The 27,370-nt window shown below is 37.0% G+C and overlaps 2 protein-coding genes across 5 annotated transcripts in view; one reads left to right on the top strand and one right to left on the bottom strand.

Annotated features, from left to right (window-relative positions):
• Window positions 1-233: 233 nt before the first annotated feature.
• usp12b (ubiquitin specific peptidase 12b) lies at window positions 234-12,580 on the top strand. Its single transcript, XM_079584540.1, has 9 exons — window positions 234-505; window positions 2,009-2,089; window positions 2,661-2,874; window positions 3,268-3,536; window positions 5,213-5,289; window positions 5,383-5,466; window positions 6,189-6,386; window positions 7,861-7,939; window positions 9,825-12,580. Exons 1-9 carry the CDS (start codon window positions 458-460, stop codon window positions 9,924-9,926), a joined length of 1,152 nt encoding a protein of 383 aa, XP_079440666.1. The 5' UTR covers window positions 234-457; the 3' UTR covers window positions 9,927-12,580.
• Window positions 12,581-15,553: 2,973 nt separating this feature from the next.
• Window positions 15,554-27,370, bottom strand: part of arhgap36 (Rho GTPase activating protein 36) — a 44,104-nt gene continuing 32,287 nt past the window's right edge. For 2 of the 4 annotated variants that reach the window (XM_079584497.1, XM_079584499.1), the window contains exons 4-13: window positions 25,836-26,116; window positions 22,915-23,113; window positions 21,432-21,487; window positions 20,907-21,057; window positions 20,610-20,758; window positions 19,422-19,598; window positions 18,943-19,031; window positions 17,167-17,363; window positions 16,541-16,851; window positions 15,554-15,930 (exon numbers count right to left, since the gene is read on the bottom strand). In XM_079584497.1, coding sequence (XP_079440623.1) covers window positions 15,859-15,930; window positions 16,541-16,851; window positions 17,167-17,363; window positions 18,943-19,031; window positions 19,422-19,598; window positions 20,610-20,758; window positions 20,907-21,057; window positions 21,432-21,487; window positions 22,915-23,113; window positions 25,836-26,116 — 1,682 coding nt within the window. In that variant the 3' untranslated portion in view covers window positions 15,554-15,858. Of the gene's footprint in view, window positions 15,931-16,519; window positions 16,852-17,166; window positions 17,364-18,942; window positions 19,032-19,421; window positions 19,599-20,609; window positions 20,759-20,906; window positions 21,058-21,431; window positions 21,488-22,914; window positions 23,114-25,835; window positions 26,117-27,370 lie in introns of all 4 variants that reach the window. The other 2 variants (XM_079584496.1, XM_079584498.1) reach the window with 1 other exon arrangement.

A 27,370-nucleotide genomic window follows, 5' to 3' on the forward strand; every position in this document is an offset into this window, starting at 1 on the left:
AATAGCCTACCAAGTAACACCCATAAACGAAATGTTATAGGCTTAGATACAGTTTCAAAATATGTAAAGTAATAATAAATAAATAAAAATAATAGAGAAATAAAATTGACGTTTAGATGTCATTTGCAATAGGCTAACGTTACCCTTTTTCTTTACAATTCTATGCTTGTAGCTAAATGCTATGCTTTCTTTTTCCGCGTGAGAATTAAAAACAAAATTCTGAATACGGACAATTTCCAAGTATTTCATTTTAAAATAAAGTTAATGTGAGCAGAGGTCGTCGCCATAGTATGTTTAGTAATGTTGTGTAGTGCGCAGCTGCTCCACTGCGCGCGGCAGGAGACACTCCCTCACTCCGCTACGAGCTGCTGGACCGACTGAAGGATTCACCGGAACTTCAGCCTTAGCGGCTGTCACTCTTTTAAATAGGGGTTCGGTCCAATATGGCGGCATACGAATGGAAATACTGATGACAGTCCGAAAGATCGCCTCGATTTGTACGATGGTGAGTTTTTCCTCGCATAAGTGAGTGTTGTCCCGTCCACTGCGTCTAACCTGTGTTTGGATTAGCCTGCTAACAGGGCTAGCTAACAGATAAACAACCGTGTCATGACATGGCAGCACAGTCACAAAAAGTTTGCACACCTCTCTTTCTGTGGTTATAGACTAAGTATAAGTTTGGAGATGTCGTTAAACGGACTTTTAAGCATTTTCTTGTCCGATAATTTGATATTCTGCTCAAGGGTTAGTGTAGCCTAGCGTATTAGCGAGCGACACATAATGTCCATGTTTGATTAGACGGACGGCTGAACTTTATTTAACATCAGATAATATCTGTCATGTGGACGCTTTCTATTTGTGTACAAGCGTTTTGTAAAGAGGTGAGGTCATTCACGAGACTACAGTTCCTCCTGCTGCTGTTGTTGTTGTTGTTGTTGTTGTTGTTGGTGTGTTGTAACATTATTTGAAGGACACAACTGAAAGCTGATTCAATGAACTCAATGTCTTTGTAGTAGTGCTGAAATGGTTTTCTTAAACTGTTACACGAGAAAGTGAGTATACAGACAGTAACTTACAATGAATATAAAAATTTAGGATTTGCAATGCTGTGTACACAATACCGTTATAAATTAAAATATAATTTATGTGGGAGGCTATCTACTGGGGGTTCTGTTATAAAAACAGATTAGTCCATATAAATCAACAAATAGCAGATAATTATGTGCCAACTTCCTTATTTTCCAGCAGTTACTGATAATCAGTTATTGAGATAAGACTTAGCTGATTTAGCTTCGCCACCTCTGGGTGCCACTATACAGTACGAGTTATGTAAAAACTGCTTTACATAAATTTAGTGTTGTTCACTACATTTGAAATGTATTTGGCTTCGGCTCAAGGTCATCAATTCTTGGGTTGACAGACATATGTAGTTGCTTTTTCATAAAAATGACCTACGTCGTGATGAATCAGATCCTCCCAGAAACAGCATGCTTCAAAGAATGATTTAAAAGTATTTTTTAAATGAATAAATTATTAATAATATATACAAATAATCAAACTAAAATGCTAAATGGCCCATACTCTATACTCCCAGTTTCTGTTAATAAAAAAGTTTGATAACAAGAGGCTTTAACTTAATTACAGCAGTAATATCTAATATCTCCTATATGGAGGGAAGGGGGTCTTCAAATAACGAGTTGAACAATGGGGGACTTCAAGTCAAAAAGGTCGAGAACCACTGATCTAGGCCTTATAACATCTGAGAACTCATTCATTACACCTCAGATACTGACATCACTTACAGCTCTGCCTTGATGTTCTCCCCTGGTGATACAGAGTGGGTTCACTTGCCCAGAAAGTGCATCCTGTTCATGCCAAGCCTGCATCACACTCCACAAACAGGATGTTCCTGTTAGTCCCGAATAGGTGCAGGGTGTTCCTGGTCACTTGTATTATTGAGACCCCTTGAGCAAATTGCCAAGATAACCATTGTGGCTTTTCTCGGTAGGGCGCCAATGCCTCTGCTTTGGAAAAGGAGATTGGACCGGAACAGTTCCCTGTTAATGAACACTACTTTGGACTGGTAAATGTAAGTTTACATGGTTGTCTTTTGTCAGTGAGTGTGCTATAAATAGAAGATGACTTTGCCATATTACTTTTACATTGTGAAGCACTTTGGATGTTTTTATGTAATGTGCTTGTGCCATTCCTTAATGGCAGATTTGGCAAGCGTGTATTAAAGGCAGCAAAATAAAAGAATAAAACCGCTCCATATGTCCAACTCAAGTCACATTTATGTTTTAAAGCAGCTTTACAATAAATAAAAAAAACAGGAAAATAATTGGTAATGTTGTAAAATTTATCAATTGTGAATCAAATTAAATTTAAGCTGTATAACAGTTCTACAGAAGATAATAGTCTCATTATTCAGCTCATTTTAGATCAATGTTATTTCAATTCAGTTCAAGAACTGTGTCAATGTTTCACTGTTAGTGTCATTATCCAGCTCAGTTCAGTTCAAATTTGGTTCCAGCACAGGTTTGCATTACTTCTCAGAGACGTTAATTGGAGATTTAACACTTATATGTGCATGTATGTCATCACATGTCCTTCATCACTCTTTGATTTGTTCTTTGTCCAATCACAATCTGCTCGCTCAGTTTGGCAACACCTGCTACTGTAACTCAGTGCTGCAGGCACTGTACTTCTGCCGGCCCTTCCGGGAGAAAGTGCTGGCCTATAAGATCCAGCCGCGGCGTAAAGAGAACCTGCTCACCTGCCTGGCTGACCTGTTCAACAGCATTGCAACTCAGAAGAAGAAAGTGGGAGTCATTCCACCAAAGAAGTTCATCTCCAGACTGAGGAAGGAAAATGGTGAGAAAAGATCATGTGTCCTACAGTACGGGATTTGATTGACTGTTGATGAGGGATAGTGGTGAATGTTATTCAGATGCCCGGAGATCTGTGAAATTATATGGAAAGATGTTGCTATACAGGAAATATGCATGGCACGATATGTTTGTAAACGTTTTGAATGTAGACATAGATACCAAGATCCAAGACGTTGGCTAGATACACTACCGTGGCGTCAGTAAGATAAAAAAAAAGAAGAAAGAATGCTAAGAGTAAGCTATACACCTGATTAGCTATGCAGGAAACCCTGTGTATGTATTGAAATGCACTGCTATTAAATTATTGAATCACTGTTTATATATTAGACTTGCAGATACTTAATGTTATCAACACTTCCTTCTACTCTCCCTACAGAGCTGTTTGACAACTACATGCAGCAAGATGCGCACGAATTCCTCAACTACTTGCTCAACACCATTGCAGACCTGCTACAGGAGGAGAAGAGCCAGGAGAGACAGCAGAATGGAAAGGTAGTACAGAATGGTGGGAGTGGAAGTGGAGGAGGTGGAAGCGGTAGCAGCACAGGAGAGGGTGAAGCGGAGGAAAAGATCCAGCAGACCTGGGTGCACGAGATCTTCCAAGGCACACTGACCAATGAGACACGGTGCCTGAACTGTGAAGCGGTGAGTCAGAGGAGGTGGAGTGAGTCATAAACACCCTAAAGTGAGTTATTGTGACCATGTTATCGGCTCTTTGGCTTTGTTTTCAACAGTGTGTTACGGCAAAAAAAAACTTAAGACAAAACCCACTATGTTTATGTGAACACCCGTCAAGACAGATATTTTGAAAGAATCTGACCGTTCAAAAAAAGAGCAGCAAGGCGCTGAAGAGAACTAAAAATGTGGTCGCATGCTGTTTGAGAGAGGCGTCTTTCTGTGCGTGCGCTTCTGGTGTGTGGCAGTTTAGAGATCTTTTACTTGGCTTATTGCACTTAATAACTCTGTGTAACATCAATGTCCTGCACTTTATTTCCTCATTCATTCATGGTCTTAGACTATATTAATTAAACAAAAGTTGAGTATGTCAAAAAGACCATGCACATTTTTTTATTAAATAGGCCTATCATACTTTAAAATGTATGATGGGCCTATTTAATTACATTTTTAAAAATAGATTATTTTATTTTTATGCATCAATGGAGAATTGTTCACATCAGCATCATGATGCATCTAATGATTGATTAGATTTTTCTGATTAAAAATTGTGATTACAATTTTAAAAAAGGGTTTTATGCTAGATTGTAAGTCTGCACATTGTCCCAAAATTGTGTGATTTTTTTATATACTAATATGACTATAAATTAGTATTACTATTATTATAATTATAAAATAAGATAATAAATAGAATATTAAACAAAAAATATTACTGTTGTAATATTTGATTTTTTTTTTTTAATGAAATTAAGAAAAATAATCATTTTATTTTGCAGTACATCTGTAAAATTACACTTATACTTATGGCAGTCTTTCAAATGTTAAACCATCAAGCTCTTATTTTGGCGTAAAACTGCGGGGACCAGAAAACTGTTGGTTTATAAGCGCCGGTCATAGCAAGTTTGGGAAGATGTTGGCACATGCTACATCCCAAACATTACAAGCAACCCAAACTCCGAGCACGTGCAGAGATGAGTTCGTGTGGAGCAGCATTTACTGCAAACCGAGCTGCTCAGAGACACCAAAAACTTCATATCGTGAGCTGCTCATGTGTAAAAGGACACAGTGGCGCATTTCACTCTGAAATACAGCGCATACATTTAATAAATTAAATCGCGGTTTAATAATCGCATCAAGCCATAACGCAATTTCTGTTTTATTTAGTTTAATTGTGCAGCGTAAACTTAAGATCTAGCCTAGTAGACTTGTAAGGTGTCCAGTTTTTCATTTGATGATTAATTTGCTGAGCTGATGCGGTTTCCACGGCATGCTACTACTCTACAGTCTTAGTGATATTACATCATTAAAGTGTGTAGACTCAATAATGTAATATCACACAGAGGATGACTAAAAGGGCCTAGGGTGGCATTTGGGACAGGACTTTGCTGTATTTGAGAACAATGTGTATTATGTAAAGCCCCCTTAGAAACACGTCAGCCTAATTATCCAGGACTTCCACAACCGACTAGTCATTCAGACAAGCCACCAACTAGCTGATTTTAAAATATGCAGTCTTGCACATCCCAGTTGAGATATGAAATCTATGTGTGCGCTGAAAATCCAGCTGCAGCAAGACAACAGAAGTACAGATTAGAACAAGTGCATTTATATTGTATGATGGGTAATCCTGTTCTCTAATGCTCCAGGTGAGCAGTAAAGACGAAGACTTCCTAGACCTCTCAGTGGACGTGGAGCAGAATACCTCCATCACACACTGTCTTAGGTAAAGCTACAAACGTCACAGACCAGTTGGTGCAAGTTCTTTGTTAAATGTTCATTAACGTGGAAGAATAACTTGTCGTCTTTGCGTTGACAGGGGTTTCAGCAACACAGAGACCTTATGTAGTGAATACAAGTACTACTGTGAGCAATGCAGAAGTAAACAGGAGGCTCAGAAAAGGTTTGTAGCATGGCTGAAATCACTCTTGTCCCTGAGATGCATTTGCTGTGATATTCACATCAACCAATTTAAGTCTGATGCTATGGATCACCCCTGTCTATTCAGTTTTTTTCTTCCTCCCTTAATGCATCTTTTATCAGCATTAGGGCCAGATTTACTAAACAGGGCAAAATCGATTGAGAGCGCAATTCCAAAAAAGCTCCGATGGGAGTGGAGAGTTCTGCGCCTGATCTACTAACGACACGCAAATTAAAGAACACGGATACAGTCGGATCATTTCCATAATGACCAAGAGCTGCACAAATTAGTGTCTGATTTAAGATTTTTTGTGCGTTAAATAATTGAGCAAATACCAGACAATTGACTTGCGCAAACCTTAGTAAATCATCTTGCAAGATTAATTTAAATACTCTCCTCCCATAAATTTTGCATCTGAAAGGGAAACTCCTACAAATGCATTGCATAAGGTCAGCCGCAAAAAATAACCCTGTCAAAGCCTTTTCAGTGCTGATTTTTGACAGTTGCTTTTTAATGCCAAAAGAGGGTTTGCCGTGGCGCAAGCTGTTAGTAAATCTGGCCATCGGTGTGCTGGTTCTGTGCACAAAGAGGGGCATTTTAATCCTGAAGTATTTAACAATCACAGTTGCTCAGGAAATTGGCAGTCTGAGAATGGAAATGGAATTTCAAGTTAAAATCGATCCTGTCTCTCCTTTTCCTTACAGGATGCGGGTGAAGAAATTACCCATGATACTTGCCCTGCACTTAAAGCGCTTTAAGTATATGGACCAGCTTCATCGCTACACCAAGCTCTCCTATCGTGTAGTCTTCCCTCTGGAGCTGAGGCTCTTTAACACTTCTGGTGATGCTACCAACCCCGAACGATTGTACGACCTGGTGGCTGTAGTGGTGCACTGTGGGAGGTAGGTTTGGGATGTCACAGTCAATTTAACCAGTCGCTCAGTAAGTTTACACGAACAACAATATTACGACATTAAGCCGATTAAGACAATACTCTGATTAAGAAACTAGCATGTAAAAAGGGATTTCTGATGACCTTAATCCGGCTCAAGTCATACTCGAAGTTAACACAAATCGAATTATGACGTGGAGTATTCCTATTTTAGTCGCATTATCGAAGTGCATTATAGACATACACCTTAATCACACTATTAAAGTTGTTTGGGAGTTTTCAGGACACACATCAACCATTTGGCGGCAAACAAGAAAGCATGGCTTCAGAATTTGTATCCGCGGCCGCGGATTTCATATTAAATTAAGAGCACAGCATGTTCTTTAAAGTCGCCATGAAATGCATTTAGAAAATAGATAGGGTAAAATTACATCTAATTGTGAATGATTCATCCATGCACGTTTCCTTTTTTCTTTTTCTTTTTTTAAATCAACATTGTAATTTATTGCTGGACTTCTCCAATCATTTAGTTCGCTTAAACCCTGACCCTTTCTTACAACTGACTGTAAGCTTGCATTCAGTCCAATCAATAACCGATGGATAGAACCAAGCTCCAGCCCTACAACCCCCCCAGTTTGGAAGAAAAGTTGCTACTTCTGTTGCATCATGACTTTGGCAAAGAAAAATGCTGGTCTTTCACTTAACCAGTAACTGTCTCACACCTTTTTTTTTTAGCATAGAACTAGACTTAAATGGTTGTAACTCATGAAAGCTTAAATACAGACGTGCGGTTGGCCTCTTTTTAAAGAAGAGACTCAGCAGATTATTGCACAAGTGAAAGTTCAAGGGATAGTCATTTTCACCCAAAAATGAAAATTCTGCCATTTACTCACCCTCAAGTTCTTCCGAATCGGTATACATTTCTTTCTTCTGCTGAAAACAAAAGATGATATTTTAATCAAACATAAAAAATACTATGGAAGTCAATAGGGTCCATTAACTATTTGATTACACATATTCTTCAAAATATCTTCTTTTTTGTTCATGAAAAGAAATAAATTCCTTCAGGTTTGGAAGAACTGGAAGAATGACAGAATTTAAATTTTTGGGTGAACTATCCGTTTGAGTTTACTGTAAAGAAAATGTACTGAAATAAAAAAAAAGTTTTGTTCTATACAGAAATGTGTTTTACAAAATAATTTTGATTCTAAAATGGCTAGAAAATCCAAGCAATAATGTCTAACCAAGTTGTGTTCCAAATTTAAGTTGATATCACAGAAATTGAAGCATTGAACTGAAAGGTTTCTTAGCATCTTTTCCATGGATAATGCAATGTCAATAAAAATGCAATAAAAAAAAGGACCACCAAATGTCCGCTACATACTAACATTTTAAAATAGTCAAATAGCTTATTTGCCAAGGCTCATATATGTATTATTCTTCATTGTTAATCATATCTTTTTGGTATGCTTTCTTTTTTGCAGCGGGCCAAATCGAGGTCATTATATCACTATAGTGAAGAGTCACGGCTTCTGGCTTCTGTTTGATGATGACATTGTAGAGGTAAGTCGGTGTATAATTGTTGCTCTAGTTAAATTAATAATGTAATAATCTGGGTTAACTAATCTGTAACATACTGTCAGTATCCAGATCAAATTATTAAGACCTTTTCCTTATTTTGTTGCTCAAAAATAAAAACATTTTACTGAATAATACAGTTGCCCCATAGACTTCCAATGTATGTGCACATTTATTCTTTGTTTTCTGAAAGGGTGAAATAATTGTCCGAAGTAATACTTTTGATAGAGCTTAAGTTGTATTTACCCTAGAATAGTCCTTTAGTTTCATTGTTTAAGAAGAGAACAAAAAGTAGAAGTATCTAAAAATAAAAACACCCAAGACCTTGAAGCATCAGTTTCAGTTCAGCAAACTTGATTTTTTCTTCTTCCAACTGTCATTGCAGTATGTTCATTTCCACATTTAGATAGTGGTATCTAGCGTTAATTGTATGATTGCAGCTCGGGGTATCTGGATGTCTAGTGCTGCACAGTAGCACATCTATTAACCCTGCCTGTCAGGTGATGTGCAGCTGCTGTTTATGCCTCACCAAGTGCTTGTCTGGAGTTGTCCTCACATTGACCCAAATACTTTGGAGTTCTTTGAATGATGGGAACTCTTGCATTAATGAGACCAAGACTCTTTCATTCATTTTGGCAAGTTTCACTTGATGCTTAAAACGGTTTACTAATCTTGATATGGAATGGAAGTTTATGTCTTTTTACTTCTCTTAAGAAGAGACATTTTTTGTTGAAACAGAGCCAATACCATATTTTCCATTACATCCTTGTGACACATGATTGTTTAGGTTTGTTCTACACTACTGGCTTAGAAATGTACCTTGACTCAACATTGAGACGGATTTTCCACCACCAGCATGCACATTTATGGTATAAATCAGTTTGGTTTTAAAACACAGATGTGATATCCGCTCTGCTACACGGTAACCCAGACAAATATTTACTCACATGTTGTGAACACAAACTCTCAGGTGCTTCTCAGAACATGAAGTGGTTGTTGTACCTTAATATGTTTTTAGAAATACCAAGCACACAGTGGTGTTGTAAGTCTCTGGATGTTAAATGGAGGCAGAGTCTGTTTTTTTTTTCATTATCCCATGTCTTCCTAATTGCACATCTGTAATGAGAGATATGAAAGCTTTCTGGAATGGGACATTTTCAGTTAAAACATGATGCAGATGCTTCAGAAGTCACTTAAAGGTGAATCAGTGTCATTTCGCCACTTCTAGTGACGCCAAACAGAATATCTCAGTTTATTTCTTAACCCAGTGTTGTTTTCTTCGACCCTAATATGATTTTGCAGTTATGTTCTGTGTTATTAGTTGTGCAGGCATCACATGCTTCACCTTTAAAGGGATGTCGTCCCAAACCTGTATGGCTTTCTTTCCTCTGTAAAACACAAGATATATTTTTGGAATTTTATTGTATAGGCAAAAAAAAATCTTGACAGAATAACCATTTTTGTTTGAAATATCCATTTACTCGCGTTGCTCCAAATCAATAAAACTTTTATTCTTTGAAGATGTTTTTAATGAAACCTGTGAGATTTCTGTCCCACTTAAAAAAGTTTATAAAATGTATGTAAACGTAATCCATATATGAATCAAGCAGGTTAATTACAGTCTGAAGAGAGACCCAATCTCTTTATATGATGAACAGATTTAATTGAGCTTTTATTAACATTGCACATACATAGAGCACATCAAATATGGTAAACAGAAGCTCAAACAAGCTTGCTTCACGCGCAAGAACCAAAGAGGTTTGTTCTCATGCGTCAAGCAAGTGTTTTAAGTCTGCAATTAGCACACCATATTGAACATGTTTTCCTTTTGTATCCAGTAATCCTTTTTTTTTTTTTTTTGTCCCCACAGAAAATAGATGCCCAAGCGATTGAGGAATTCTATGGTCTGACGTCGGACATCTCCAAAAACTCAGAGTCAGGGTATATACTCTTCTATCAGTCTAGAGACTGAGCCAGCAGGAGTGACTGACGGAATGGAAGGATGTGATTTGTGGGAGACCGGATGAGGCAGATAGTGGGCTTGGGCTTTGTTGACACAGCTTGGCCCTCTGCTCCATCCTCTCTGTCAAGTCCCTTTTCATTCAGGCTTATCAGTGGAGCTTTGCACTGGAGCATCAATCGGGCCACAGACAGGAGCAGTTGATGCCAGAGTGACCTGGACACAGCACAGTAATCACCAGGCAGAAGTAATCGCCGTCTGGTTCGCTGTCGTCTCACTCGCCTGCTTGGTGTTGCTCGGCACACACAAAAACGCACATAATTATAAACATGTGAAAGAGCATCTTGATGGCCTGAGAACGGAGACTGTACAAACTTTTTTTTTCTTCCACCACACACATTAACAAGTTTCATTTCAGATAATCTGGTTCACTTCTCTGCACATCACATTCATCATCGCTGGGTTATGTGTCATGTTCTGTTTTGGCAGAGCCAGTAACTCATGTTGTCATTAGAGTAGAGCTGTTCACCTGAATGAAAAAACCTGACAGGACTAAAATTAGCATTTTTTTTTTTTTTATATATTTTATTTAAGAACTTCACGATTGATTTCATGTAGGGCTTATTGTAATGCAGGCCTGTGGATTGATGGGAGCTCTACTCTGTTGAGCAGAGAGGATTGTGGATACCAGAGAAGTGTGTGTGTATAAAGGATGTAGCTTGGCTTGAGAATGCTCTTTCAGTATTCAGTGAATGTAAAACATTCTGCCAGTTCTTGTGCACTGCAAAGTGAGTGTACGGCTTGATTATGTCATATAGTGCGCACTTAATAGTGCTCTAACTGTAGAGTTTCACAGATGGAGGTAGAAATCAGGGCTTTTTATTATTCTGAATATAAGTTGAAGCTCATAAACGCCTATCGTATTGAAACCAAAAGCTGCACACGTTTCCAGTCATGTTTCATTAACACTGTGGCACTGTGAGATTGTCTGAAGCGAATGTGGATTAGACCCATTCAGTTTAGCCATTAAACAGCAGAAATGTTGGATAATTCAAACATAATGTGACTCTGCACTCCATCATAAAGTCTTCTGCTTCATTAGGCCGATTGAATTGGCTGCATCTATTGTGTTTAATCTCAGTAACACTTTTCTAGATATCTGTCGTCTCCTCTGCCTTCTTAATTAATAACATTTTAACTGAATATAGACCTAGAATGGAAGTGAAGCAAGAAGTGAAGCTGAAGTACAGGTTTAGGTCTGTCTGTGAATTCAGGTTTAAGCGGTGACTTAAGAGGTGCCTGCATGGCTCTGTAATAGTTAGATTGGTTAAGGATTGTTTCTTTTTTTGTGGATGTTGCTCAGCCTGGAGGATGAGTTGGCTCACAGTTAGTAAATATTTACAAGACAATTAGTCAAGCTTTATAGGCAAAAATAAGCACACCCAGCAAGATTTGAGCCTAAATCGTGTAAGGCAGAAAAGTATGTACAAGCGAGGTACCGCAGTAAAATATTCCAGTTTTGCTAAGGTTTCTTGAAAGAGTTTCAAACACACAATTGCCTAGCTTGTTGTCTTGTGGCTAAAGTAGATGGTATAAGAATGAAAAGGGTTTTTTTTTTTCTTTCGTTTTTTCATTTCAGGTTTCCTATGTAAACTACACTGGTTTTATTTGATTGTTGGTTTGACAAATCTGCTTTAATCTGTGAGGGGTCATAACTGACACTGCTGCTGATTATTATTCCATTCATCCTGTAAAGTCTACTTGGTATCAATGCATGCATGGTATAACAACTCTTAACATTGTTATAAAGCATGTAAAAAGGTCTTTTAAATAAGACATCACAATGTCTGTAAAGAGGTTTAAGCTTCTTGCTTGTCAGTTAACCTACTGGCATTGCGTGTTTTAAGTAGACCGAAACTATATGTTAAAATAAACTGACATATGGTGCCATTTCATGTAAATCACACACTCACACACAGGGTATGTAAGAGTGTTTGTAGATGTCATCATCACATTTGAATGAAGGCTTCTCCAAGCTGAGTTAACTGGATATTTTAATATTTTTTTTAATTGGCTTGTGATCTAGTAGTTACAGGGGAAGGAATGTTTATTTTATTTCTGCTCTTTTATATCATATAAGTTTATTTATGTGTAATTATAAATGTTATATTAACTTTTCTTTGACATTTCCATTTTTATACATTTGCTAATTAGTCCTTTATTTGGACACCAGGACTGTTGTATGTTATGTGGAGAGATGGTTGAAGCAAAAGTGTAAGGGTGATAATGTTGGAATTATCAAATTAATGCTGCAAGCTCGAGAAGTTGTTATTAATCATAGAAACCGTTAATGCACTGATCACAGTAACAGCACCCTGATGAGTGTTGGCATTAGCAGACAGACATCAACTACATTAAAACATGAGACAAAACACAATCTAATGCTACATCATGCTAGCATTAGTTGTTTCATTCCGCCTCTTCCCATAACATTATAATAATATGTTTATTCCATACTGGGTTTGAAAAAAAGTGCACTTTCGATAAAGCAATGTATAAATAAAAAAAGTAAACCAGCTGAATAATCTGGTTTTGGAGTGGAGTGGACAGTGTGGATGAAAGATGGGACTGGATCACCTTGTCCCAAATAAAAACAAACAAAAACACATCAACCACCTCACGGAGGTTCATGGTCTCTGTTTCTTTATGATGCCATTAAACTGGGCAACACCCATGTGACTTCAAGCAATCATAGATTGTGCCATCATCTTGTAATCACTTTTAGCCAGGTAACTTTTCACAAAGATATATTGTGCAAACATCTAAGCAGTTTCACATACAGGGTTTAGATTAAGCCAGGATTAGGCCTTAGTTCAATTAGGACATTTACGTATTAAATGTGCCTTAAAAACATAACTGTGCATCTTAAAGGGCACCTATTATGGAATTTTGAAATTTACCTTTCATGTAGTGTGTAACATAGATCTAAGTGAACAAAAACATCCTGCAAAGTTTGAAATATGAAAGTGCACCGTATATAAAGTTATTGTCTTTCAAAAGTGAGAGTCGACTCTGAGTCATTTTTATGAATCGTTAGAAGACCGAAGCTTTTTCTTTGACTAGTTGACGTCAACTTGTCAAGTTATTTGAATATGATACGCCCACTTATTGCGCTCCAAGGCCAGCAGGGAAAATATCAGGGCGACGAGACGCTGTGTTCTGAACATACTGTCTATGGTTCTGAAGTGCAACTCAAAAGACAACTTTTTTCATCTGCCCAAGGAGGAGCATTTGAAGACTAAGTGGCTACAATTCACTATACCACAGAAGTATAGTCCGAGCCTTGTGCTTTGTTCGCGTCATTTTGAAGACGATTGCTTTTTTTAAATGCAATCAAACTTGGATTCGCTGATATTGAAGGAAGGTTCAGTTCCAAGTGTATTTGCACCAGCTTCCTCCTCCGTATCACAACCTGTAAGTGCTATTAATAATTTTTGCTTTTATATTTTATGTAGCATGCTTAATAATTATTTTGTTTGTTGTGTAAGCACCGTTTAGCTTCTAGGTCTTCAATGACAATTGTATTGAGATATGTGAAGTGTTTGTCGTTGTTTTCGGAGTTGTCTTAAAGAATAGAGTAATACCTCGTAGTAACGTAACTGCATTTTTTTTTCTTGTAAAAACGTTATGTTTATGCATCGGGCTAACGCAAACAAAGACTGATTGTGCTTTTACAATATGAACTCTGGGCTATGCTCGCTAACATAACATTAAATGAATCTTATTTTTCGTTTTTTACTACAAACTATAAAGCAGTGGACTATAATCATTATTATAATACAATTTAATTGATAAAAGCATCATTGTACTCCGTTTTAAAAATAAGTATTATCTCTGTAAACACTGCTGGGTCATCTGACCAATCAACGCAGATTAGCGTCGCGCAAAGGAGGGGTTTGAAAAACGAGTCGTTGAACGATTCATTTGGGAGTCGGTGAGCAAATCAGGTAAAAATAAATGCATATTATACGAAAACAAAAGTGTTTTTTGTCATTGCATGCATGTAAAACTGTTGTTGGGGACTCCCTAAACAACATTAGGAACATTTTAAATGTCATAATAGGTGCCCTTTAAGACAAAACAATGGCACTGACATATTTTAAGATCTTTGCTTTCAGTTAAAGATGCTAGTTCTTTCTAATGTTTCTCCTTAACTCTCCTGTTTAGAGATCTACTGTACATGTAGTGGAAATGCATCTTAAAGGTGCATTCAGTAGTTTGATGCTAATTAAAAATGTTTTATAGTACACACATTAAATGAAGACTGCCCTCATAAAAGTTTTCTATAAAGTGGTTTAATTATGATTCGGCGGGTCACCTTCTGTTGAAACGATGAAGATACTCCTCAAACTCATGTCATGCTGCCGCATCTGTAGCTACGCTATTAGCGTAGGCTAATGTTGTTTGGAGATGCGATATTGACGATGGTAACGTTACACATTTATTGTCGTGCTTTACAAGCTAAGACAACGGGAGAATCGCTGAATGTACAGATAAGTAGAAGAAAATGTCTAAAGCCAGGAGACAGAGAGACCAACAAAGACCAAAAAACTACCGTAAAGGTGATGACGGAGAAAATCCTTTTGAATCATAAATTCAATCTTTTTTTTATTGGGCAGGTAAGGGAAATAATTATTGTGTAGACCTCGCTTTCTAAAACTCGCAAGTATCCGTTCCATTGACATAAAACTCTGAGAGGATCATGCATCCAAGAAGTCAACATACTGCCTTCACGTGCACTAGGAAAACTCGCTCCTCCGAATCGATTGTTCGGTTACGACATGTCAAGTATTCAAGTGGGAAACATAGCATGGAAGTAGTCTAAAGAAAACAAAATAATCATATTGTAAACAATAAACCCATCTAACTACATTCGAATTTGAAATGATGCACATTTTTATCTCTTATGTATTCATGGTAACCCAACTAGCCTAAATATGAAGTAATCTGACCAGCTTGATTTCCACTCACTGTTACTATTGCCTTGCCTATAGATTACACTTATGTTTCTAGCATGTTATATGTTTGGCAACAGTAGCTTTTCATTTCCTAAACAACTATGTGAGAGACGCATCATGGCCATATTCCAGGATGACAATTGTCAAGATTAATCATGCTCAAATTGTGAAAGAATGGTTGGGAGGGATGAATTCAAGAATCATATTACACATGAATTGGCACCTCTGAGGTCAGACCTTAAATTCATTGAGTCTTTGGGATGTGCTGGAGTAGACTTTACAGAGTGCTTGGCTCTTGTATTGGCAATACAAGATCCTGAGCAAAAAAATTATGCATCTGATGGAAATAAATAGTGTGATGTTATTTCCATCAAGAGGTGCACATTTTTGGTCAAGATCTTGTATTGACAATGCAAGAGTCAAGCACTCTGTACAGCACCTTGATAATACATAATTTTAAAAGTATTTAAAAAAGGATTTATAGTAAATAAGGAGTTGAGAAACTACTTTGATCTATGTGTGCAAAGATGACCTGGCTTCAACTCAATATATAGTCCAATAGATATTTTGCCCTTTCATGTTAAAAGTGCATATCTTGATCAGTCTTGCATTTAAACTTGGTAGGTTGATTGTTTTTATTAAACTGCCAGCTATATAAATAGCAATGCTCGCTTTAAACAGTTTCACCCTTATTGGAGGAAATCCTGCCTTTAATCCAAAACAACAGTGAATTCAGCATTAATAGAGATCATTTCAGATATTTGGACAGGATCTAGTCAAATGCAAGTTTAATGTCAATGTAATGTTGACACCAGTAAATATCACCCCCTTGTGGTTCAGTGATGCCATGAGTTCAGAGCATGTTCTCCAAAAGGTAAAAAGTTATCAAAAATATCCCATCCTTCATAGAAAGTCTTCCACTCCACCTAATTTTTCTGAGACTGCGAATGGTCGTTGAAGAAGTTTTGCAGCGAAGGGCTTCTCCTGACAACAGGTATCTGAAAAGCAACATGTACAACATTTAAGGGTACAGATCAAAATAATTCAAAGCTACCAAATGCACTATATACACTTTATTTAAAAAAATGAAATGTGTTTAAGTTGTTGATATATGTAAAAGCTTCCATAATGGTGAAGACCAAGCCTCAGTCAATCAGCTGCCAATACATCAGAAAAGGACTTCAGAAAGCTTTAATGCTAATGTAAACAAATATAATACGAGATGTCAGCCTTGCTTTGACTATTTTGAAATGTTCAGTTCCTGCTGAGTGCATGTTGGGGATTCATGTATATAAAAGCTGCTTTCTATTTAGAAAAGGTTAAATACGGCCTATGCTATATATGCAGTTCTGACAGGTTTATAATAATTCTTTTGATAATCTAACATGCTCTTTTTCTAGAAGAGGGTTAGTTAAGATTATATTATATAAACAGTATAGTGTCCACAGATAGATTATATCTGTGTGTGCATATACTGCCAGTTCTCTCTACAATTCTACCGGTCCACGCGCACACACACACACACACACACACCCACCCACGCACACACACACCCCCACACTTCATTTGTTCATCTATGGGTCATACTATAGTCTCTGAGCCTGACACCTTGCCAGTGAAAAAGTCCCAGAAGTTGCTTGGCGGCTTGCTGTCGTCTGACGTCGTGGATGAGGCGTTGGAGCTCTGTCGAACCCAGATGCCCCTCTCTCTAGGACTCTGTGGTTGCGAGCCACTGTCCTGCCGCCCCAGACTGAAATGAAGGCGGTCCTCTGAGCAGGTCTGTCTCGAAACGCCTTGCTTCTGCTCCTGGAGCTCATCACCCTGGGCATTCGCAGAAGACTGGGTCAGACTCAGCAGGTTGTGGTGGGAATGAAACTGCCTCATTTTAACGATGGACTTGGGTGGACCTTCAGAGGAGCCTGTTAAACAAAGCATAAAAGAATATCCATACAATATTTGCCTGCATTCATTTACACATGGGAAAGCACACTACCATTCAAAAGTTTGGAAGATTTTTTGAGGAGTTATGAATACTTTTATTCAGCAAAGAATGGATATCAATATATCACAATAGTACAATTTCTACTGACTCCCTACTTATCCCAAAATTTGAATGGTAGTGTAGATAATAATTCCATAATTAAAATTGAGGGAGAAAAAAGAATCCCAAAAGTAGGAAGTAGATATTACTAGTCTAACAACTGCCTCATTGAGAAGAACTCAGCACTACTCACGTTTCCTGTTAGTGTTAAGATGAAGAACGTTGAGGAAGACCTCACTGCTCAGACTTCCTATCACAGATGTCTCTGGATAAAGAGGACACAGTGGCTCCAGGGATGACAGGTCATCACTGGACTGACCCACAGAGTCCAGCGATGCCTGTGTGTCCCTCCGTCCACCAGAGTCCGTCTCTATTGTAAGGCTGCTACTACTGCTGTCGCAAAGGAGAGATGTGTTAGGCTCAGTGTTAAGAGTGAGGAAAAAAATGCAGTCTAGTAGTTTTTCACTTATTAACCATGTAAACATAATACTGTCTGTGTTGTAGATGTCTGTCCTTTAAGATAAAGAAAGCAATTATATGTAAAATGATTTAGGTTAAGCTACATTTTACAGTTAACAGCACACACCTTTCAGTGGCCTTTTTTCCCGAAGTATTTTTCACATACATTTTTCCAACGGGGAGTTTTCATTAAATAGTTAAAGGGATTACCCGAACCAAACCAACCAGCTATGAGGTACATCACAACATTACAAACTTTGATTTGAAGCAACAAAAGTATTTGAAAATCTGACAAAAAGGCAAGGGTAAGTACAACACTGATCTCATAAACGGCTGTTGTTTTCTCACTTGGCGTAGAAACAGTATTAAATACGTCACGAATAAACAAGCAGACTACGTCATTCGCAGTGCGTCAGTGGGCGGGCGCTAAAAAGTTGTTTTGTAGCAATTTGTTTGGTGGAAATTTATTTGCAGAATCATTTTACAAGGAATTCCACAAAAACAAGGTAAAAATAATGCGGACTGATGGCTTCAACAAAAGCATATACTATTAAAAACCTTTTAGCTCGCAGTAGATTTGTAGGGATTTAAAGGGATAGTTCACCCAAAAATTACAATTATCCCATGATTTACTCACCCTCAAGCCATCCTAGGTCTATATTACTTTCTTCTTTCAGCCAAACACAATCAGAGTTATATTAAAAAATATCATGGCTCTTCCAAGCTTTAATAAGGCTTGGATAACAGTAATCCAAACAGCTCCAGGCGGGTTAATAAAGGTCTTCTGATGTGAAGTGATGCGTTTTAGTAAGAAAATTATCCATATTTATAACTTTATAAACTATAATCACTGGCTTCCGGTAACGGCTGCATGCGAGTCTAGTTCCGGCGGGAGAGTGACCTCTGACCCGACGCATGATGTAGGAGTATCGTAAGCTTAGGTGAGAGTAGACGCCTCTCGCGGTTCAAACAAACAGGGCTGGGCAACAAACTCAAGCTCCTCCGACATTTCTCTTTTGTAATTCTTGTTTTAGACTTCTAATTCGTGACCGGTGTTTAGTTTTGCTCTATTCGCCGGAACTAGACTCGCGGACGGAAGCCAGTGATTATAGTTTATAAAGTTATAAATATGGATGTCTTTCTTACAAAAGCACAACGCTTCCCTTCAGAAGACTTTTATTAACCCTCTGGAGCCGTATAGATTACTGTTATGATGGATGCGCTTTTCTGGAGCTTCAAAAGCTCTATTCACTCCCATTATAAAGTTTGGAAGAGCCAGGATATTTTTTTAATATAACTCCGATTGTGTTTGGCTGAAAGAAGAAAGCCATATACACCTAGGATGACTTGAGGGTGAGTACATTATGGAATCCTTTTCATTTTTGGTTGAACTATCCCTTTAAAGGTTATTGTGAAAATTTTTGTTTTACTTCCGGAGCCCGACTATTGCTCTATTAAAATCCCATATTTGATTATATATCATTGTTGTATTATCAGTCAGAAAGCTGACCTGAGTTTCCTGCGCAGCAGATAGTCAATGACGTCAGGGTCCGTCTGAATGAGGCTCATGAGCACCTCCTGCTGCAGCTCGGCAGACACCTGTGCATGAAATAAAAAACACCCACTCGAGAAATAATTCAACAAAGTTATCTTTCAAGCTATGCGCATGCAAAAAGATATCATATATGTATCATAGCTAGGCCTATGATATTATCCGTTGTTCTGTTCTCTCAGAAAAAAATCTGAAACTTTATTTTTTACCCAAACATTGTATTATTTTATCATTTGCACATTGAAACACAATAGGAGAAGAAAGAGTTCTGGTGGCCTTTTGAAAATGTTAAAGCTTCAGTCTCGGTTGCATTTATCCTTTTGTGTTCCACAGAAGAAAGTAAGTCATGTGAGTTTGGAACAAATTTTTTCTTGTTTTGAGTGACCTAATAGTATTCACTCTGTTCTCACACCTCCACTCATCTCTCTCTCTCTCACCATGAAGAGGTGTTGGTGGTTCTGGAGGAGCATTAGGGTGACGGAGATGATGGCAGTGCTGTCCTCTATGCCCAGAGCTTGAGGGCTGAGCTCTCTCTCTGATCCTCTCTCTTTCTGCAGGAGATTGGGCCCAAAGATCACCGCCAGGTTTGCTGCCGTCATCTTGTTACCTGAGATCTAATCACAGCACCAATTTAAAAACAGGTCAGAACCTTGATTTGATTTTTAACATTTGATTTGACCAATAGTGATCATTTCTTCTGGGAGTGTCATATAATTTATTGGATACTGGCATTATTAAATATGGCACTGTCAGTTACAGGACAGTGGTTTGTTGGTTTACACAAGGGGCTTGAGGGGATTTATATATTTTATTTATCTATTTTGCAGCTATTATGTCAGTGGATGTATATAAGGGACAGCAGTGCATACCCTTCATATCCAGCTCCAGCTCAAAGATATAAGTGGTGAATATACCAGACTTTTGAGACTTTTTGAGTGTGTGTCTAGTTTATGAATTTCAGTAGTTCAGAATGCACTGCTAAAGGTTTTGCTGTCACGAATAGTCAAAACCCTAATGTAATACTATAAACTAATGCGGAATGTGTTTTTTGTTTTGTTTGTTTAAACAACTTTGAAAGGTATTTCTGGAAAATATTTGTTTTTAATAAAGATTCCACACATACAAACATGCAGATGACAGAGAAAAGAGAACCACAATTAGAACCAACGTGCATCGAGTATGTAATGGAAATTAAGGAATTAATATAATAATAATAATAACAAAAAGGATGGCAGAAAAAAAAAAAAACCCACAAAGCAATTTTGTCAATATCCAAAATCCTCGAAAAATGAGTAGGTTTAGGGGTAGGGGATAGAATATAAAGTCCCTATAAAACATGGAGACCCAATGTGTGTGTGTGTGTGTGTGTGTGTGTGTGTGTCTATGTATTTACAGTATGTATATAATATGTAATCCATGAATTGCAATGGTCTCTTTAGGCACATAGCTATCAGAAAAATTACATTTAGTTTAAATATTTAAAAACAATGTCCAGCTATGACATTTCCACTCATACCTCACTTAACTGAAACATCCCTTGTTTTTTTTACATCATAAAAAAATGATACAAAAAATTATTTTCCCTGGTAAAAACATCTGTACCATGAATGACAACTCTACCATACCTCCTGCTGGTTGGGTCCAGTGGAGCTTTTTGCGTTCTCCTGTACTGTATGAAGAAGCGTCAGGAGCCTCAGCAGAGTGTCACAATTACAGGGTGGCAACAAGTACAACAACTGCTGCAGGTATATCAACTGATCTGCCCCTCTCAAGTCTGCGAGACAAACACAAAACATCTCGTAAGGTGAGCATATATCATAATAACAGCTAATACAATAATGAGAAATGTGATGCTTATTCCTGTATAATAATAGATGTAAAATATTTTGTGAATGCCTGTCTTCACGACAGTACGCTCATACGGTTAGCGTGCAGAAAGGCCCGGTAAAGTTCTCGTGGTAACAGGGGGTCAGGCATGTCCCTCAGAAACTCCTTCAGTAATGCAGCCACGTCATGAACGCTGTGTTCCTCGTCTAACACGACATCTATCCCAATGTCAAAGTCCTCGCGCAGCTGAAAACACACAAGGATACAGAGGGATAAAACATCGTCAAACAAACTGCCACCACACACAAGACTCAAGTATCCCGTGTATCCTGTTCCTGTATAAACACAGCATAGTATATACACACACACACACACACACACACACACAGTCTGAGGTCAGCAATGAAAACAAGACCCTGTACATGAGATGATCAGTATTTAAAACATTCACCGTTAAAGGAGACTCATTGCAACAGATAAAACAGTGTGTCAGTCTCACAGCATTGTGTTTCTAGATATGAAAGACAGGGGGCGCATGCCACATGCGGGAGACAAATGTTGTGTATATGGTGCAGTGACGTAAACTGGCTCTAGAGAGCAGATGGAACTAACAAACTTACTTGACGGACTCTTTTTTTGGAGCTGCCTACACGGAAAATCCCTAAAGTTTGTAATCCTGGAGAGAGAGGGAGAGAGATAGTAAACAAGTGCTGGGCTCATATTTCATCTTCCTGATATGATATCTTTTTTACTGTTTTTGAGTGGTGTCTCATCTGGGTGACCTTCTATTTGTAACCTAAAACCAAGGGTGTGTTATGAGCGATGAGCCTGAGGATGCACTCAAATTAGTTCTTATGTTTCAGGGAAAGAACAAAATTCTCAAAAAGTACTTGAGTTTACATTCAGTATTTCTAACATGGCGTTTCTAACTACTCCCCGATAGTTCATAAGCATTGTTCAGTGGTCTTCAAATCAGATCAAATCATTCTCGAATTTGAATTAAGGCTAAATTATAATTCTAATTTTAATTAAGTAGAATTAAAATGGAATGAAATTCAAAGAAATTAAAGTATACAAACACACATACTTCTATGAACGTTCTGCTAACAATCCCATGAAGTGATATCTGAATGTTCCCTGAACTTTCAAAACGCCAGTTTTTTAAATGTAATAAAAGCATTTTATCTTTGTTAACGAACTTTATGGGAATATTCCATTTAGTAATTTTGCAAACATTATGAAAACATTACTTTTGAATTTTCTCTGAACAAACAAACAAGTAGTAAAAAAACAAAAAAACATTATACGAACGTCCAACTAAAATGTTTCTGATTTTTTTTTCCATGAACGATTTAATATTTTAATAACATCATTACAGACCAGATAATATTGAACAAACATTCTATTAATGTTACTGGAAGAACATTTGTACATAACTTTAAAAAGTCCTTGCCATAACTTCACGCAGCCCCTAAAGGGACATGATATTGGAAAAATATTGGAAAAAACTAATTTTTACATCATAATACATCATTAAAAAAATAGAAGATGGGCGGAAAAATTGTCAATGATTTAGCGTTCTCTCGCAAAAAAAAAAAAATCTCTCGCAAAATGTTTTCGTTCTCCTGAGAAACTTTGGATTTACTCGCAAAACTTTTGAGGCGAACGCAAATTTTCTTGGGGGAACGCAAATGCTTTGCAAACAAATATATTTTTCCCTCCATCTTTTTTTCCACTACAAAGTTCTGAGAATGTTCCCTGTTGGGATGGAGCTAAAAAATAATAATATAAAGTTGTCTGAACACAAATTTGTAGTGCTGTATCATGTAGTTTTGATGCATGGGTTAATTTTAACAGTATTTAACTTCATATAGAGAAATGTTTAATCAGTTTAATCCAAAAAAGTACTATTCGTAAGACAATCAAACGAATGATGCAAGTTGTCTTAGCCTAATAAAATTTCCCAACTGTTCAAACTGGTTTCAATTGCAATTCAGTAAATTTCTTTGCCTGCCAATCTAATTAAATTTTCAATTCAACTTCCTGTACCAATTTAAACTTAATGACAGGACCTGTTGTGCTGTAATGGTGTTTGCAGCTCACCGTGGTTGTGAATGTGGTTACAGCAGCGCTCGACCACTCGGGGAACTTGTCTGTAGATGGGGTTGAGACTGAGTTTGGCCTGTGTTCGACCAGCAGCCTTTTTCATCTCCAGCTCGTTCGGGTGAGAGAGCTGCAGAGCTTCCAGAAGTCTGGACTGACTCTCAACCAGATCAGAGATGCAGTCTACAGACATCCCTCCCTGATATAGAGAGAAATAAAAGATAGTTACTCATTAAGGTCGGTAGTCAATAGGAATGAAGGTTAAAGTATATGGCGTACGTAAGATGAAGGCCAGAATGACAACATAAATTTGAGCGAAAGCCTGTTGTTTACAATGGATTATTAAACACCTGAAGCACTTTCACACTGACCAGTGGAGCTCAAAGACAGCTAGAGAGGAAAAAAATGAACACAATAAATCTATTAATGCTATATATACGAAAGAAATGTACACAGGTTTTATAAAAGCTTTTCAAATGTCAACACAATGACTGAATGTCAGTAATCTGTTCTTTTTCCTTTCCCTCTCCATGTTTGGGTGGACAGAACGGATAGTTTGATTTGGCAAAGACACAGACATAGATCTCATTCCCTCCTGCTGATATGTAGCCACCCATAGAGATGTTGTCTCCAGTCATAGAGAGGTATGGAAATCTCGCATACGGCATCAAACAATAACCTGAATCACGCTGACTGCTGCCTGACTCCGTAATAACAAACATCTTAGCCATTATTAATACGAGGAATACCATAATGTTTATGGTATGCCTCAAATTAATATGCATAATCTACACTTTACTTGATGTTCTTGTACCTTGAACTAACACTGTTTTATTATTAAAGTGGTCATAACATCTTTTTTTTTGTCAAGTCTGTCACATTTATTTATATAGCACTTTATACTATACAGATTGTTGAAAAGCAGCTTCTCAGTAATAAACAGGAAAATAACAGTGTAAAAATTATAAAACGACTTCAATTTCAGCTCTTTACTTTAATTTAGTTAATTGTTGATTAAATTCGGTTCAATGACGGTGTCGGTGTTTTAAAGTTCATCAATTATTTTAAAAAAGTCTTCTAGGTTTTTTTATGATATGTTTGTTTTTTTAATCAAATATTGTTTTAACTGTCCCATTCTTCAGTCTTTTTTAAAGCCTATATGATCACTCTGAAATATGAAGAATAAACTTAAGATCAGACTGGAATGATCAGAAAATGATCAAATAAAATATAAATTAATTTGTATTTTATTTAAAATTGAATTAAAATTCATTTAAATTTTATATTTTAATTTTATTTTTATTTTATTTTCATTTTGATAAAAAAAAATTAATTTGATGACAATTCCTGAGAATTAACTTTATATAACTCTTTTTTATATATCTGTAAATCTGTTTTACAGTAGGCTATCTCAAAAGACCAAAGAAAATCTCTCTCATTCCTCAAAAACTATTTAATGAAGCATTTCTGTCTTTTTTGTATTTCTGAATAACTTTCATTCTTGACAGAGTAAATGAGAACAGCGAATTATCTCTTTTTTTTTTTTTGCTTTTTTATGTTAAGTTGCTCAGATTGGGTTATAAACCTCAGCCAGAATTTTATCTGTGAGATGTAGCATATCGGCACTTGACCGCGGGGAATTCTTTGAATGCCAGGTAGTGATATCAAGCAGTTTCTATTGGCCCTGATTTATATTTGTGTAGATAGTGTCTTTTCCTCTTTTTGCTCACGTATGAGATGTCAGCAACAATCTCTCACAGCAACAACGCAGACTTTACTGTGTTATGTTGTCATGTATAGCTGACAGGCCTAAAGTTATGCATTAATTTGAGTTCCAGATATTTTTTTAGTTAAAAGTCCAACATGACCTGTGTATTGTGTTTTAATAAGCAGCTCCTGATTAATAGATCAAAAGACCCAAATCATCTTAAAGCTACATTTATTTTTATGTATTTGTTTATCAAAATTAACACGATTTAAATAATGAGTGATCAAAAGAGTACACCATAAAACCATCTTCTAACCCTACATAGAAATTACAAAGAAATGGCGAGAATCACAATGAATTAAACATGATATTGAAACAAAGTAGGAAAACTGAAATAGTGGGCTATTTTTTTTTTGTAAAACACACTCCGATAATCTTTCTTAATCAATAAAACTTCGAAATATTTTTTTTGACATTATAGGCTATATAATAATTATTTATATCGGGACAGGGAAACTGCAAACTTTCATCATTCATCCATTCCGGTTTATGTCAAAGAAAGAAAGTCAGGCAAGACAACTACTATGCAGTCGAATTTGCTTAAAAGCCACAACAACTGAACCTTGAATCGAAAAGAGTTTGTAAGCAAAAATGAGAAAGGACAGTACGTGTAATAAAACATGAATCAACATTGCATAGCCTTACATTTGCTGTAGTTTCACAAAACAATGTCTTTTGGTAATAATACCAGTAACTATTTTCCCATATTTGCCTTGCCAAGTTTTCACCCTTGTCTGATATGAATAGCAATTGTTATGTCTAATGTCAGTGTTGCCAAACTCAAAAAACAATGGCATATAAACTACTTACTTGCTCATATGACATATTTTTCAAATAGCCTATCCATCTTTCATTATTGAGAGTTTTATTAGTGACATTCACACTGCTAAAGCGATCACCTGTAATCAAGCCATCAGATTCATCCGCGCGGAATAGCGGAGCTGAAGCCCAACTCACATAATGACCAAAACAATGTCCCTCTGCAAGTAACTTGTAGTTTTATGCTTCAACTGCAAAAGGGTCAAACGTACACAGTACACACAGTAGTGTAGCTTTAAATGTACATACCACCGCTTTTAGGAAATATGACTTTTGATGAGCTTTCTCGTGAGGTTGTTTGATATACAGTAGTTGCACACATTGTTTCCCTTACCCGTCTGTGTGAGCGTGAGGTGTTGTCCATGAACGCTGATGTGAGAGGTTTGCTGTGGACTTCCAATGCTGGCGTTGAGGCAGCACCAGGTGAAAAGGCTGTATTGCCCAGTGGCCGGTTTCCATTCTGCTGCGATTTCTCGGCCCGGAAGTGAAGAACACTGGCCTCCAGGTCCAGACAGTCCCGTCGGCTCTCTTTCAGAGCATCCTGCCGCTGCTTGTGTGCCCGATCGTTTGCGATAACTTGGGCGAGAGGGATACCGAATGCTTTGGCCGCAGACTCTGTGGGAGAGACAACAAACAAGTGATTTTAACAGTTGGCCTATAGACCTTTTAATTCATCTCTATTTAAGTAGACGCTTTAAAGCCTCGGTAGTTTACAAATCAATTAACTCTCTTAGATGTAAGAAACATGTCAAATGTTCTGAAAGGACACTGCTAGTTTTTACACTACATTTCAGGAAGGGACTTTGTGAAAAATGGCATACTCATTCCTTATCTTGGTAAATAATGACTCGAATACATTGCAATGACATGTATTATGTGCAATCATCAGTCTATTCTTCTTGTTCATTTACACACTTTACAGTGCTTCAACAACACTATTTTTGGTCTTGCTTACAATCTATATATGAGCGGTCACATTTTGTTAAGAAAATATTTATACTTTACCATTCACCAATAGGAAATGTGTTGCAATGTGACACATTTTGGGGCTATTTTGCCTCCATAACTTATCTTTTTTTTCCAGATCAATGGAAAGAAAACATCCAAAATACACATTTAAGTGTTTGATTGTATTACACTTTATCTATTTGTGTCTGTAGATTTCAATTACAAAACATATCTTTAAACAGTTTTCTCAAAATTAGTTTTTTTTTTTCTGTAATTGTTATTTCCTGGCTTTATCCAATGTTCAGATTACTATTCTGGAAATGTAAGCAAATTATACCTGCATATCACCTGGCAGCTAAATAAATAAGCTTTCCATTTATGTATGGTTTGTTAGGATATGACAATATTTGGCCGAGATACAACTGTTTGAAAATCTGGAATCTGAGGATGCAAAAAAAATCGAAACATTGAGGAAATCGCCTTTAAAGTTGTCCACCGCGATTGTGCTGCATTGACTCACAAAAATAAATGTTTTATATATTTACGGTAGGAAATTTACAAAATATCTTCATGAAACATGATCTTTACTTAATATCCTAATGATTTTTGGCATAAAAGAAAAATCGATAATTTTGACCCATACAATATTGTTGGCTATTGCCACAAACATAACCGTGCGACTTGTGACTGGTTTTGTGATCCAGGGTCACATTTCATAAGAAAATGCATTATTTACATATTTAAACAACATTTCACCAAACAGTTGTTAATGTAGGCTACTGTGATTAATCAGCAGGGGAAAGTATAATAAGAATAAAAAAGAAAATTTAACTGCACGTTTAATGTTAAATAAAGCTTTTTTTGCATATGTTAAATAATGTTGCATTTAAAATCCATCTGCCACAAATCACATTTAGATTT

The sequence above is a fragment of the Phoxinus phoxinus genome, assembly GCF_949152265.1.
Source record: "Phoxinus phoxinus genome assembly, chromosome: 2".
In the NCBI taxonomy this organism is placed as follows: Eukaryota; Metazoa; Chordata; class Actinopteri; order Cypriniformes; family Leuciscidae; genus Phoxinus; species Phoxinus phoxinus.

Bases quoted from the DNA above. Each gene is read 5' to 3' on its own strand.
- usp12b (XM_079584540.1), top strand. From the start codon at position 458: ATGGAAATACTGATGACAGTCCGAAAGATCGCCTCGATTTGTACGATG. The intron at 506-2,008 runs GTGAGTTTTTCC...TTTTCTCGGTAG, and splicing joins TCGCCTCGATTTGTACGATG to GGCGCCAATGCCTCTGCTTT. The intron at 7,940-9,824 runs GTAAGTCGGTGT...TTGTCCCCACAG, and splicing joins TTGATGATGACATTGTAGAG to AAAATAGATGCCCAAGCGAT.